Here is a 15,462-nt window from a genome sequence, read left to right as displayed (position 1 = left end):
TCAGTGTAGCTCGTCAATGACAGTGCTATAGAGTCTGATCGTAAAGAGTCGGAAGACACAGCTCTACCGCCACATACCTAATCTGTAGATATCATGTTTCTATGTACAGGAAATGTTTCCAAACGTCTATATTTCCACTCAGTGTTGCAGCTTAGGAAATGTTGCCTCAGACCGACAAAACCAGCAGCTGCAGGAGGCAAAAAGGCAACACGTCTGCAGGGATACAGAAACAGACCGAGACAGGATCCTTACACCAGGCTCTTATGATTGTACACTAAATATATGTATGGTGTTGTAAATAAAGACTTTTTCACATGTTTTAACAGGTGTATTGAACATGTTTTACTGTTCAGTTCAAATAACCATCACGTTGCTTTTCTGTTTGCTTTTAATTTGTAAAAAATACTATAGAATTGTATCCTTTGACTTTTAAAGTTTTGCATTTATGGCTGCCAGTAAAACTTTAAACCTAATAAAATATGGTATATATTCTGATCTGTTGTGTGTTATTATTGAGGATAGAGGATACAAGGATAGTCAGCTGACTACATACACCGTGTGTAGTCTGAAAGAGTCTGCCGTACTGCCCCCTAGTGTACAGATTCATTCACTACAACCAGCGTACAACAAACGTACAGAGCTCACTGTGTATTTATGTGTAGTGCATCATGCAAGACAGCGGCACAGAGATACACTCTTCTTTAAATAAACATGACATAGCAGAGGAGGATCCCGGTGTTGATGTGCCACATGCGATCACACACACCTACAGAAGTAAGGGGGCTGCAGGGAGCAGGTGATCTTGGGGAAAGTCTTCTTGTGTTGAATGAGTTGGAAAACACACTAAGGCTGTAAAAGCAGGTAACAAAGAGAAAACAGAAACCTGAGGAAACAACAGTGTAACCTACACTTACACACAATAATATCTAGAGGTTCTGTATTAGAAAATGTTCATGTTCTGAAACATGTCCTGCATTTCAATCGTTCTATACAATAAATAAATGCTAAAAATATATTTGATTGCTATTTGATCACATCCTGTATATCCCTGTAAATGTTTAGGGTCTAGAGTTGTGATGTTGCTCCATCTACTAAGATTACTTCTGAAAGCTCTGAAAAAATGTTTGTCTAACTAAAACTTTAATCTGTAAGCTAAGGAGACCTTCAGAGGCCCACAGTGGCCCGAGCGCTTTTTGGCAGGGTGATGAGTCCAGAATAAATTACTGTGTAATCACCACTGCTCCTCAGTAATGTCAGAGCTAAAGCAGTCAGTGTGTGAAAGAAGCAGGACGATGCCCTGATGCTTGAGGTTGATGTGACAGTGAAACCTGACACACATTTGTCACTCAAGCCTCTTCATTTTCTTACTCTCCTGAATGGATGTTTTGAAATGTAACTCTTCTTATGCGACAGTGGGACTGCACCTTTGACAGAGCAGATGGCTGTCTATCATGCTGTTATATCAAAGTATCCATCAGGGGTGATGTTGTATTTGTTGTGACAGGTGGGGCTGGGGATCTGAGGAGGTCCTGAGGTCCTGTTAACACTGTCACTGGCTGCCATTAAAGCTACAGGGAGCTTTGGTATCAATGTAAATCCACTGGCAACACTATCCAAGCTGCCTTCCAGATTAGCCCAGGCTTAAAGCTCCTGCTGGGGCAGCCCTTCGCACGCAACCATGTGTGTGTGCGTCAGTGCACGGCCGCATGCATGTATGTGTGCGTACAGTTAGTGTGTGTATGTGGCTAAATACACATTTCAGAATAATGACCATGGAGAAAAACAGGACTTAGTGAAAGCCATCTGCCAGGTGCAATAGTGTGGCTTTCATTGATTAAGATGTCTCTTGTTAGTGTCACCATGGGATTTCAGGAGACCTGCAGGGCTGTGACATGACAAGTCTGATTCTAATGGACATTTATAATTAATGGGGTTGGTCAATATTGGAAAGTACCAAACATCTCTGTCACTGTCATTTAGGGCAAGTCCTTTGTGTCATTAGGCGATACATGATTGCTCAGTGAGAAGCTAATTGCCAAAACAAGACAGTCAACTTAAGACGCAATTAACACATTCTGTAGTATTGCTAACAATTTTGACCGCACACACAAATAAGTGCATGAATGTAAGTAACATTGTCAATGTCATGTCAGAAAACTAATGGAGAAAACATGGTGGAATTCAAGTTGTTGGCCTAAATTTAGTCCAATTCTAACAATGGCTGGGGTCATTAGAAGTGATGACCTCACTCACAGATGATCCTGAACACAAAAAGCAGTAGCACAGTTCATAGTCTGATGCTGTTGTGTGGCGTTACGAGGATTTGTGTAGCCAGAGTATAATCCATGACAACAGAGTTAACGGACCAGCTCAGGGGGTCTCTGTGAGGTCAGGATGCATGTTCTGACCCTCAGGATGAGCAGGAAATACTGCACACATACATACGATTACATGCCCATGTATACAACAATAGAGCAGTTTCAACTGTTCATATTCATACACGAGCAGTAATGCTGCAACAATAACACACTGACCCTAAAGTGTTTAATACCACAGCTTAACAGTTTGCTTTTTGTGCAGACAGGGAATAGATAGATAGAAGCCTAAAACCAGGACAAAATTAGACAATGAAAGGCATTTTCAAAATCACTGACAAAATATGTCTACTGCAAAACTTAGAAATGTGTTTCATATTGACTGGGAAGTATCTGTGGTGTCAGTAAAGATCTCATGAATGATCCCCAGCTACTGATTTGTGCAAGTGCACAGAAGAGGGCATTACAAAACACTCACAGCATTTGAGTGGTTCTTGTTTTATCTTATCTTTGTCTTTTCCAAGTGGTATTAAGGCTTCAAAAGTGTGTAAATAATACCACACTGGATCAGCTTCCCAGAGCATCTGCACACCAAACCTGTAGCTTTGTGCCTACAAGTAAAATTTGGATCAACTAAGCTCAGTACAAGACCAATAATTAGTGATTACAAAGAAATGATATTGTAATAATTTGTCAAAAATCAGGAGCCAAATGAGACACAGTGATACATGGTAAAACAGGTAGATGGATGGTCAACAAATCAATAATCAAAAATCCCTTCATTTTTCTGATCAAACACGTTACAGAGCGCTGATCATTACTACAGTAACATGACAGCTGGTGTGGTTCAGTTTCAGCAGGTTTGAGCTCCAGGTGAATATTTTGTATTTTGCTTGTCACACATAATGGAGCAATATCACCCAGTGGAGAGAAATGCTACACAATACACCTCAAACTCGTGCTTTGCTGTCACGTTTCTCTGTATCAAGAACTGTGTCAATCGGTTTGAGAGGGAAAATTGTGTGTTGGGACTCAGTGGGGATAATCTTTTGTTGACATTTGGATTTGGGTTTTTCAAAGGTTGTTTCATGGTCAGAACAAGGGTCAGATGGAGTTTGTCCTCTTCCTCTGCTCCCCTAAATCTTTCGGTAATCTGCTCCATCCCACGTCTGTGGCTCCGATTCTATGTGAAGTACACAGGAAAAGAGGGGCACAGATAAAAAGGACTACAGTGTTGTGTAACACCAAGGATGCTGGGATACCCTACAAGCAAATGAGTCACTTTTGCAAGGATGAATGTTGACAGTGGAATGCAAATGTGAAATCAGGCAGCAACTGTTTGTTTGGACATAGCTTGCACAAACAATACGCAAGGCGATGATAGTTGTTCATGCTGGATATTGGATGTACTGTAGCTCTCATCAACAACTGTTTAACAGTTGATGGATGTATGAGAGCGCAGACAGGGCTTCAGCCAGAAAGCAAACAAAGCAGAAACTGGAGGTAACAGAAGCAGGGTAGAAGGGAAGGGAAAGTGTGAAATATGAGATCACTGTGTTCAGAGTCAGAGCTGCAGAGGGCTCAGCTCAGTCCTCCAATCCCTGCTCCCCACTAAATCACACAAGCTCATAGACCAAGCTCAGTTTGGCTAGTCCACATCCATGTTCATGACCACCACCTTTCAGATTCAGCACACACACACACACACACACACATAATCATAAAGCCCTAGGTGATGCACATCTGAAAACCACACAGGCTTGTACGGCCAGAGGCTGATGGCCACAAAGTGAATTTCATGGTAATGGCACTCAAGCTTTCAGAGAAGACTCAAAACACTGGGACAGAAAAATTACTCTACATCTGGCAACCTGGGTAAAATGTGACACCACTGGGAGAAAGTAAGTCACTTGTTTTGCTCTTCACTTCAACCCAGAATGTTCCACTCACACACCTGATGGAGCAAAGCACCATCACAACTCATAAAGTTTAAATTATGGGATTATGGGAGTCAGTTTCCTGACAATAGAGGAGTAATTTACCATACTCCCCCTTGCACTAGGACACAGTCACTTGTTCCAGTACTTTTAAAAACAGATGAAGTGGTTTTGAAGTAGTTCTTAAGCAACTGACAGTAGAAGACATTATGATTCATTTTCTTATGACTGTTATGTTAAGACTAACTGCTCCTACTGAGACTTGGTAAATGCTCTGTAAACCACCTGGGTTTAGTTTTGTGATAGTCTGTCCTTAGTATCTCTGTTGAGGAATACAGTATACATTGTTATACTGTTATACTGCAAAGCACAGGGCATGAAGACTGGAAAACTGGCATTTTAGAGAAACTTTTTCTCTATTGGGGATCCCAACAGACTCCAGTTCCTTTACTCTGCCTGTTTTACCACAGAAACAGGACCAGCGTCAGCCTCTGAGGCAGACACCTTGGCTGAAGCTGTCAACATCTCACCAGTAGCAGAAGCAGTTAAAAATCCAGCTAAAGAGGAAAAACAGGAGATGGTCTCTGGTTTGTTACAGAAGCGATTCTCTGTCTGAGTCACTGTATCAGTGATTTTGTGACTTCAATACACCCGTGATGTATGTCCATTGTTCCTCACTACTGCACGACTACTGTATTGACAGTTACAGACAATGTTATTAAATGTTATTCAATCCAATCAAAACCTTATGTGAGTGAAAACAATTCAGAGGAAATTGAATGAGTCACTCCATTTGCTGCCCACATGCCACAGGGATGTTAATATATTCCAAATGTATTTCTCTCTCCTCCAGTTTCTTAGAGCTCATATATGACTGTACATCTGAGCACTCAATCTGCCACAGTCCTGGAGAGGAAAGCTTTCCTACACTGAGTGATGCTTTTCATTAAACTCTACAGGAACCCTGTCGCCTGCCTGTCGGGCCAGTCCATATCCAGGTCGTCAATAATGATTTCAGCAACGCCAGTGTGTTGCTATTTGGTCATGTTTGGGGATGGTCTGCTTTTCTGAATTTTGGTCAAAGTGGTTTGAACCACTTGTCATTTTAAACCAAGACATTTTTCAGCTGCTCCTGCTCACATGGTGACAGCAGCTTCAACAAACACAAACACAAATATTTGACTCCTCATCTGCTACTGAGAGGCCTGTGACAGACCTGTGCATGTTTCACAGCCAACATGGACAGTGTTGTATCTCACTGAAGACGTGGATGTATGAGCAGGATTTTGTGACATCACATCTAGGCTGGATGCTAAAACAAAGCGTTAGTCTAAAACAAGAACAAGGAGTCAACAAGTCAGCAAATTGACTCAGCAAAATCCATCTTAAGATTGCAAACATTACCCACCATAAACTACTGGTCTACTGGGTTTTATTGCAGATGAATGACATTTTTCCTTTGCCAGAGAACAACATAATATTCCTTCTTTCAAAAGTTATATAGTCCCCCTTTAATGTGAAGACTGTAGCTGAAGAAGAGACAAAAACATCTCAGAGCAGGGTCTGTGGTGTAAACTACAGCTGTTTTGATAATTTATTGCAGCAGCAGAAGGTCACTGCCATCTTGTGGATGAAAGATGATTTTACATCATAGGTTTATTTGTTTTTACGTGTAGTTTTCACACAAGCAAAGCTGGACCTGAAATAAATTTTCCAACTGCTCAACCCGAGCAGCAGTAAATGCAGTCTGTATTCAGTTTATTTGATTTTGCAGCATTTCATTTTGGACAGACATTTTATTTCTGTGTTTAGTGATTCAATCCATCATCCAGAGTCCTTTTTAAAAGTGCATGGTGTGTTTATTCATGTTTCCCCGACACACTACATGACCAAACGGGATATGATGTCATCTTGTATTTGACTGACCCATCCTGAACACTGCCACAGCACATCATTTGGATTTAAGACATGGATCATAAGTACCTGCTATTTAGGGATGATATAGCACTGTACTTGATCCAAATGTTTAATGGTGGAGCCAGATGCAAAAACACACTCAGTGGAAACTGTTGCTCAATGCACCTCTTTCAAACAAAATTTATACTGCTCATAAAATCCTCCCAAAATGTTTTTGCCAATATCTTCTCATCTGAAGTCCAGCAAGGTCCTAAACAGTAAAAACATTTACTTATTGCATCATCACGACAGCACAGACTTGACTGAAAATCATCTGTTTACATAGTGGTCCGTAAATCAAGGCATAAACACACGAGTAAAAGCAGTCCAAGAGACTGGAGGACTAAAAAACAGCTTGGCTAAAGTCCCTTTCTTTCTCTCCATTTACCTTCCTCATAGGTGCACCTTTACAGTCATTTAAATTGCTCTTAAGTCCCAGTCACATTATTTTATTTTTTATTTTTCTCTATTGTGAAACTCATAATCGCTCCCTTTTCTTTTCTCCTGACTTAACTTACCACTTTTATAATACATATGCTGGATCTCTCACATAGTTCAGATAAAATAAAATCTCTCTGAGCTCACTCTCCCTCTCCCTCTGCTGTGTATTTTATCTTCTTGTCTTTCACCACTCCCTGCTCTCTAACTCTGTGTAACCCATGCGCTGCTTAACACTAGATGTGGTAACTGTTCCACTATGGCAAAAGATATGATTTGCCACACATCATGTGCTTTATCAAACCACAGCAGGCTGCTGGACTCAGCCAGCTGCTGTGTGTCACACCTCCCCTGCTTTAGGATCCATAAGAGGAATACTTTAAGGCAGTTTGGTCCATATAACGTCAGGTTATCAGGGTCTGCTTGTTGTTGCAGCGTCCTCTAGTGGTGTGGGACACTGGCGTCCAAGAAACTCCATATTATTTGTGCCTTGGCCAGGAGTTGCCAGCATTTTACTCTTATCTAAGTACCTTTGGTGTATTTCCTGATGGGTATTGGGGCTGCCGGTTACCTCTTGTTGGAGGAACGCACCTGCTGTCTCATCCAACCTGTTGGAGCTGATGAAGATAGGAGGAAAGAGAGAAACAGATGAAGAGATGGAGCCAAATCATGATGTTGTCTTTGTGCGTACTCTCTGTCAGAGCCTGTAGCTCAGTTGTAACATATGACACTCACAGCGTGGTTCACCTGGTTGTCTTGGGTTACTGGCACTGCTCCCAAAGGAGGACTGGAAGTTATGAATGGTTTCTTGAAGAATCTGGCGTTCTCTGCCCTGACAACAGCAAACAAATACTGTTAGACACCAGCAACAGTTTGAGGGAACAATGACACTTTTGCTGTACTTTCAAATATTGTGTCTACCTATTATTTATCCACCTGAATCTTTTTTTCCATCCCTGCTTCTAGTAATTCTGCCGATCTCTGCTGGTTCTTAATGTGAACAGTTTGCTACGACATAATGTTGGGTTATACTGTGGAAAAACTTAAGTGGAAGGACTGTAAATAAAACCCAGAGAATGCTGGAAACAAACCGGTGGAAGTAAAGATGTAATGCATAACCATACTGTATAATATGTTAAACCAAATGCACCTTTCCAGCATTCAGCTCTGATATGGCAGCCAGAATCTGTTGTCTGGGTCCGTCTGTTTTAATACCCAGCTCCTTCAGGTCTCCATCTGTCAGAGTCAAGAATGCCTCCATGTCCACCTAGAAGAAGGAGAAAGAAAAACACTGATTATTATTATTATATTAAACATGTGCAATATATCAAACACAGACAACTGTCTGTGTTTGATATATTGACAGTCTGATGTGTACTTTCAGGCATTGCTGTTCAGTGATGCAGTCATGGGAACACAGTTTCCTTCACATTGAAAACTAATGACTCAAAACGTATTAGAACAGAAAAAAAGAGAAAACCAACTTTGAAGCAGAAGGAAAATGTCTTGGAAACAAAAGAAAGAATACCTCCTGTTCCTCAAATATGGGCTGGTATTTCTCCAGAGACAGCTTCTTCAAGATACTCGACAGCTCATCTGAAAAAATGAAGACAAAGGCAAGACGAGTGGCTTGGCAATTGTGGTAGATTTTGTTTGTTTATGTAGGTGTCATGTGTGTTGTGTGTTTATTTATGTCCAGGTCAGACAGCGACCACAAATTCATCTCAGTATTTTATCTTTTAGCTAAAGTGTAGATATAAAAATAGAAAGAAATGACTTTACAAGAGTTTAGTTGCACTGAAAGTCACCTAAACTATGTTGTAAGATTTTACACTGATACTCATAATCTTATTTCATAATCTAACTTAATCATCAGAGGTCTGTACTACAAAGCAAGGTAACTGGCTTATCAGGGTAACTTCAGGAGTAACTTAGTGATGTCAGGTGTAACTTCCTGATTAACCTGTACTACAAAACGTGGATAGGTTTTACCTGGGGTCTGCTGCCATGGGAATTTAGCCTGCGTCTCTAAACTGCTCCAAGCAGGTCATGTTCATGGTTAACTCTGTTTTATCCTCTGAGTACCGCCTCACAGGTGGAAGACCCAGCCAGGGGTTATCAACCCTGACTTCCCTTGATAACCTCAAGTTAAACCAGAGTAGGTTAAACTCCCTTTGTAGTACAGGCCTCAGAGAAAGTTGTCAATAACAATGACTGACGATAATAATGTAGCACATAAAGTACACGAGTATTGGTTTCCTGTTTCCACTCTTTTATGGAGGACAGTGCTGATCACCCACAGCTATCAGTCTTTCTAATAAGGAATTTAGAACAATAATTCAGTGTGTTATTACCTTCATCAGTGATGGTCCCACTGCTGGAGCCTCCACTGCTCTTGGAGCGAGGATGTGAAGAGGCTGAGGACAGAGAGTCTCCCGGCCCAGTGGGAGGTTTGGGTGTTGGGGAAGGAGATGGGGTCAGAGTGGGTGATGTGCTCTTGGAAGTTGAGGAATTCCCTGACTTAGGTCTCTTATTCAGCTCCATCTTCTACAAAGTAATGAAGGAGGACGGTAGCACCACTTCACTGTCATGACAAGCTGATTGGCATAGTTATCACAGTAATGTCAGAAAGGAAACACAACACAGACCCTTCTTGAGTGGATGTCAGAAGCGACCAGGCTTGGATGGGAGTGGATGTCAGGGAGGCTGATATCAGGGAGCGGCAGGCCCGGCGCAGAGGCTGGCACCGGGGGTTGGCTCTGTGCCGGGCCCTGCTGTTTCTCTGGAGCTTGGACCTTCACATCTATCAGGCCTGCTGCTCTCTTCCTTTGGGCTGCTATCTGGGAAAGAACACTGTCTGCACTGCCCCCTGGTGGAAGGAAAAGAAAGAGGCCACAATAAATTGTAGATCATGTATCTACTGTGTGTATTTTTTTAATGCTTTTTTTCTTTTATGCTTGTTGATAATCTGGTTGAGTTGTGCAGTTTAGTGCATTTGTGTTTATGTGAACCTGAGCGATTGTGAGAGTCCCGGTTGAGCCCTGCCACTCCATTGGAGCCACCAGAAGAGTGTGGAGAGTGGTAGTGACCAGAGTTGGAAGGAGAGGAGGAGGAGGGCCCCTTGGGGATGCTGGGAAACTTAATGGACCTGCTAACCACACGACTGATTGACGTCTGAGAGGAGGAGAAGATAGCAAAAGACGTATGAATGATGGTAAACATGCAGACTGCTGGGGAGGGGTTTTACCAGGTCCACTCCTTTACATGAACTTTTTCTCCCTCACACACAACCACTCACAATATCTGAGTTTCCACTGCTGTTTAGCTTCCTTTGGGGTGGCATGGGCAGGCGGGGCGCTTCACTCTTTCCCTCCCTGAGGAGACGTGAGCGGTCTGAGTTCCATGGCTCAAAGTTGGACGGAGGCAGGAAGGGAGGGATGACAGCTTTTAGCTTGTCATTGGGCAGCCGGGTCAAGGGTGCGCCACTTCTCAGCTACAGGAGATGGAAAACACAATAAAAACAACACCACTACTTATAACAGTAACCAACATATATACTTATTTTAAAAAACGCAAACCTTAACTCTAAACCCCAAATGTAAGTTATATATATAAAGGCTTCAGGAAGTATTCAGACCCCTTCACTTTATTGTGTTGCAGATTTAATTTCAAATGGATCAAGTTGCTGTTTTTGCTCATTAAAAATGAAAATCTGAAGTCTCTCATTTACAGAAGAATTCAGATCCTTTGATGTGCACCTCCAAAGTAAAGTCAGGTGCATCATGTTCACTGTAATTATCCTTTGAGATGTGTACTGATTGGAGTCCACCTGTAGCAAACTGGAGGGTTGTCATAGTAAAATCTGGTGCCACCAGGACTCTTCCTAGAGTTGATACTTTCTGAAGCCACTCTAAAACTGAAGACTGTTAGAAAAACACTGTCAAAACCTGCTAATTAATTTAAATGTATAATGAAATACTATATATACTATAAATACTTTACTTTAAACCAAATACTCCTACCATTGTGGTTATCAGGAAGTCCTCCTTTTCTGATGATGCCCTGCAAAGACCTGGAAAAAGGAAGATACAGCACATTTACATATTTTCTCTTCCACATCCTGTAACGTAAAACACAAGCAAAACTGCATTTAAGCTAAACATCAGTTCTCATGCTCCAATAATGACAACAGATTATAAGATATATGACCGTGGCTCACCAGTGTCTTTGCTCTTAACAGCCCAGGCAGTGCTAACGTCATTCCCTCCAAGGGCAGGGGATGGTGCCAGTGCCCCATTAGACACGGCACCAGGCTTTCTATTTGCCTTCATTGTGGCGTCTAGTGATGTTTCAGCATCATCAGGGAAGGGAGCCAGGCGATTGGACGAGAGGCCATGCCTCAGGGTGTGAGTCAACTTGAGCCGCCGGAATCGATTTGACATCCGACTCCACCAGGACTAGAAGAGGATGCAGTCAAACATGTAATCATCATGGTATAATGCATTTACTGTATGTTACATTTTACTCTAACATATAAATAAAAACCACAGGTTTTTATCAATACATACACCATTAACAAATACACTGTAAACAGGTAATTCAAGTAACAGGACTTTACTTGTCCTTTACCTTCAGGCCTCCCTTGTCATCAGGTGGCACAGGGACGTTGTTGAGGGACTGTCGACTTTTGGAGCGAGTCATTAAGGCTCTGCCGCGGTGTTTTGTTTTGTTATCTACCTGCATACACACTGATGCTAATAGACGTACCAGCTCAGTGTCTGAGAAAATCCAGAGTCAAAACAGAGAAAATAAATAACTATGGATTCAGTGAGTCAAAAACAGAGAAAGGCTAATTAATCCTATCTTAACTGCGCTAGCAGAAATCTCTCAGAACATTTACAAACACTGAAGCACACACATTTTCCCACAGCGATGACAGTGTAGTTACCTGGGTCATTCAGCAGCATGACCAAATCAAAGGCTGTGTATCCATTCTTAGCTCGCAGGTTGACGTCAGCCCCTTGATTCAGAAGGTACTTGACAATGTCTTTATTACTGAAGGATGGGGGGAGCAGAAAATGTAATGTTTGTAAACTACATAAAATGATTTCCTATCCAATCAAGTCTCCTGTTTTTATTGATCTTAAATGAAATGACCCTCTAACTGGACAAATTCACCACATTCATTTGAATATGGCAACAACAAACTATGAAAAAAATCACTGTTGTCCTTCATTTAGCTCATCTCACCCGTGATAGGTGGCCTGCATCAGTGCCGTCCACCCATGGACACCGTCTTGTTTGTCTATGTCGGCGTTCTTCTCCACCATCAGCTGCACCACCTCTAACTGACCGCTCACCGCTGCCATCATCAGAGGTGACGCTCCCTCCTGGTTGGATGAATTCACTTGAGTGGGATCCTCCTCCAGGATCTCTTTAACTAGCTGGGAATTTCCTGAGCCAAAATAAAGCACATATATGGATACATAACCATGCAAAGATATGGTCTTGACTGTGTTTTTTGTCAGTGTAATCACTTGATGGATTTACAACCAAAGTGCTATTGACTTGTCATTTTGATTTTTCAGTTGAATTTAATCTAACTTACCCAACTTGAGGGCACTGAACACATCTGGTCTTCTTCTCTCATCGTCTGTGAAGAAATGAACAGAGTAGAGCTATGATATACTCTGAAACAACAGTCCTACTTGGCCAGACTCCACATAGCTCAGTCAATATAAAATGTGGGTTAGGGAGTGAGGTTCTTGCATAGTCAGAAATTCAGCCAGTCTGATTAAAAAAAAAAACAAGCATCGGTGGTTTTCTTTTTGTTCATTTGCTGAGACATTCACAAAATTCTGCTGCACCCACATTTTAGAGCAGTAGTCAATGACTGCATGACACATCACTGCCTTATCAGCTTATGTAAGAGATTGATTATTCTAGATAGATTGATAGATTAGGTATCAAAATACAAAGGCACAGGTGAGTTCCTGTCTTGCTGATGCCACTGGCAGAGTTTTAAGAACAGTGTTTATGAAGCTGCAGGTAAACTGACCTAAATTCTGAACCTCTGGTGAGAAGAGCTATTAAACATCAAAGAGGCTGAGGGTCACCACTGTTGGTGTCACTCTCACATCAGTGTTAACTACAGTCCAAGACAAATAGATTCTAGTTGTGACAACAAAGGCAGACATACAATAAGAGTTAGAGATGGAGACATGCAACACGTCCTGTTAAACCATTAAAACACAATAACACGTTCTTCACAAAAATAAAACTCAAACACCAAGAATTTAACACACGCCCAGAGCACAGAGAGACAATTAGGAGAGCAACAAATGAAACTGTGCTGCACTTTTTTGTGTATTTTATCATTGTCGTGGCAGAGTGGGAGGTCGTACCTGTCTGGGGTCGGACAGTGGTGATAGAGTCCAGATAGGCTTTGACCTCTCTCTGTTTCAGCTGCATGGCGAGTTCAAAGGCTGTCTTGGACAGAACGTTGACCCGGTCTGGGTCAGCTCCACGTTCCACCAGCTGCTGAGCCACAACCACCTTCAAAACACACACAACTATTCTGTTTCTCTCCCACTAATAATCAGACACCATGCTGCCTTGTAATTCTATTTGTCAAGATAGAAATGTATTTAAGCAGCGCGTGCAATACACTTGCCTCCCCAGATGACACTCACAAGAGCCAAAATGTATCATCCATCCATCTTTTTATCTATCCATCGTACCAACCAACCATCCATCATTAACCTCACCTTCCCACTGAGGGTGGCCAGCATCAGTGCCCCCCAGCCAGTGGTCTTCTGGGAGAAGTTGACATCAGAGCCCCACTCCAGCAGCAGGCGTACCGTGGCCTCGTGGCCATGTTGAGACGCCACCATCAGGGCTGTGATGTCCATGAACTCTCTGCCGCTTCCACCCTCTGGACAACCCTCACCACCTCCAAAACCAGCCGTGCTGAGGAACACAATAGGGACAGAGTCACCACTTGTTTAAAACTCTAAACTGAATTCTGCTTTACAGAGCGCTAAAAACACAGCCCAAACCTGCAGCTGTTGTTGTTGTTGCCGTTGGAGACTGCCTCTGCAGCAACAGCCAGATGATCATAGTCATCGACATAGGCCCCACTCTCCAAGAGTAGTTTAACCACATGAGTGTGTCCCCCACGGGCCGCCATGGTCAGGACACTCGCACCCAGCCTGTTCCGTCCATTGATCTCTGCCCCGTTCTCCAGTAGGATGTGGGCAACAGTCAGGTGACCAAACCTGGAAAGGGAATAGGGACACAGAATGAGTAAATATCTCATTTCCCCTGCTGCAGAGGGTTCATCAGACGTGTTACATGTTTAACACTGTAGGTTGAGAAGATACAGTCACATCAGGACCTTCGCTGTACACCCTGTTTGTGCACTTAAAGTACAAAAGTATAACTATGTTCAACATTAGAAAAAACACATGACACTGGACACTAATTTGACAACAGACACAGAGACACAGGCATAAAAACTAGCTATGATTGCACTGATACACTTTAACATATGCGCAATGAATTCAACATACTTTTAGTTTATGAAGAAAAAAACTTTCTAAGTAGTCTAACAATGCCACTGTCAGTTTGTTGGAAAAAGGTTCCTCGGGAAAAAGAGAAAGAAAAAGAAAAAAGACAAAAGAAAAAAGTTTCTATTGGACGAATTAAAGTGTGACTTCTACACAGAACTAATAACTCATCACTAACCACATGGAGAGACAAGTTAAACTGGCTGATTTTTTAATGGATTTTGGTGTGACCCTCTCTTCATACATTAGAACATATGGGCTCCAGCCCGCAGCCCCACCTAGCAGCCTGCATCAGCGGGGTCCAGCCGTAGTTGTTGCGGCTGTCCACCGAGGCTCCCTTTCGTAGCAAAAACCGGACCAGGTTCTCATGACCACTGGCTGAGGCGAATTGCAGGGCGGTGTTCCCCTCCTCGTCCGTACAGTCCACCGGTACCAGAGACAACATGTCCGCAGCGCTGCACTCCGACCCCGCTTCTGACCGCAGCCTGCTCTGCCGCCCGGACTCTTTCGGGGCTCCGGGCTCCAGGATCCCTCGGGCCGTCTCATAGTCGCCTTCATCGCAGGCTCGGAAAAGCAACAGAGAATCAGCGGGGACACCGAAATTCATGACTTCATTTGAAACTTTACTCCGTCTCCATTAAACTCCCGTTAGTTTCATCGACGGTGACGGTCCGTTAAAGTTTCTCTGTCAGTTGGCGGCGGCCCGAGTTTGGAAATCATGACGCACAGTGAAATAAAGTTAAGTCACCGGGTCGAGGGCTGTCCCTCTTCTTCTCCTCAGACTCTACATACACACAACCATTTACGACCATAACATTTTTGTTTAAAAAAAAAGTTTTTTCGACTTAACAACTCTCTAACAACCGGCCACACCGGCACAGCCCCGGCTCCGTTACTTGTTTAGAATTCAACACATCTGCAATACGACACATGGCTTCCGCTTACACCTTTCACAACAAAAGCCTAAATGTTTATGTTTTGGACAGAGGTACTATCATTGTTTTTACCCTACTTTTAGTGGTTGTTTAAGTAAATAAACAAATAAGGCAACAGGTAGTAGGTCTAAAAATGATAATGGTATTCATTGTACGTAGCCAACATGTTACTGTAGATACTGCAGTGCAAAGACATTTACCAAAGACAAATTTCAACATTCATACAAGCCATTGGTATGGATTTAGGCTTTAGGCTTCCCAAACAGTACTTGGCAATTTAGGTCATTAGATTCACTCTGTGACACCTGTTTCT

At 42.5% G+C, this 15,462-nt stretch overlaps 1 protein-coding gene across 6 annotated transcripts; it reads right to left on the bottom strand.

Annotated features, from left to right (window-relative positions):
* Nucleotides 1–965: 965 nt before the first annotated feature.
* On the bottom strand, nucleotides 966–15,145 carry LOC108898268 (ankyrin repeat and SAM domain-containing protein 6). 6 transcript variants are annotated; one of them, XM_051066747.1, is made up of 19 exons: nucleotides 14,493–15,145; nucleotides 13,705–13,923; nucleotides 13,414–13,615; nucleotides 13,051–13,201; nucleotides 12,255–12,299; nucleotides 11,897–12,101; nucleotides 11,595–11,701; nucleotides 11,276–11,424; nucleotides 10,866–11,103; nucleotides 10,669–10,718; nucleotides 9,945–10,139; nucleotides 9,658–9,820; nucleotides 9,295–9,515; nucleotides 9,001–9,193; nucleotides 8,175–8,242; nucleotides 7,797–7,913; nucleotides 7,394–7,478; nucleotides 7,177–7,263; nucleotides 966–3,498 (listed from the first exon to the last, which is right to left on the bottom strand). In XM_051066747.1, the coding sequence occupies exons 1-18, from the start codon at nucleotides 14,819–14,821 to the stop codon at nucleotides 7,214–7,216; spliced, it is 2,787 nt and encodes a 928-aa protein (XP_050922704.1). In that variant the 5' UTR covers nucleotides 14,822–15,145; the 3' UTR covers nucleotides 966–3,498; nucleotides 7,177–7,213. The 6 variants fall into 6 exon arrangements, with proteins under 6 accessions (XP_050922704.1, XP_018553719.1, XP_050922703.1 ...); XM_018698203.2 differs by having other exon boundaries at nucleotides 7,382–7,478; nucleotides 14,493–15,144; XM_051066746.1 differs by lacking the exon at nucleotides 966–3,498 and adding an exon at nucleotides 5,817–6,419.
* Nucleotides 15,146–15,462: the final 317 nt, after the last annotated feature.

Source organism: Lates calcarifer, linkage group LG24, assembly GCF_001640805.2.
Source record: "Lates calcarifer isolate ASB-BC8 linkage group LG24, TLL_Latcal_v3, whole genome shotgun sequence".
Taxonomy (NCBI): domain Eukaryota; kingdom Metazoa; phylum Chordata; class Actinopteri; family Centropomidae; genus Lates; species Lates calcarifer.
This window is presented reverse-complemented; position numbering and strand designations above follow the sequence as displayed.

What these genes read in the sequence shown, in the direction of transcription:
- LOC108898268 (XM_018698203.2), bottom strand. Translation starts at nt 14,821, where the DNA reads ATGAATTTCGGTGTCCCCGCTGATTCTCTGTTGCTTTTCCGAGCCTGC. An exon ending in AACAACAACAACAGCTGCAG is followed by an intron (nt 13,616 to 13,704) that starts GTTTGGGCTGTG and finishes TGTGTTCCTCAG; the next exon opens with CACGGCTGGTTTTGGAGGTG. An exon ending in ATGCAGGCCACCTATCACGG is followed by an intron (nt 11,702 to 11,896) that starts GTGAGATGAGCT and finishes CCCATCCTTCAG; the next exon opens with TAATAAAGACATTGTCAAGT.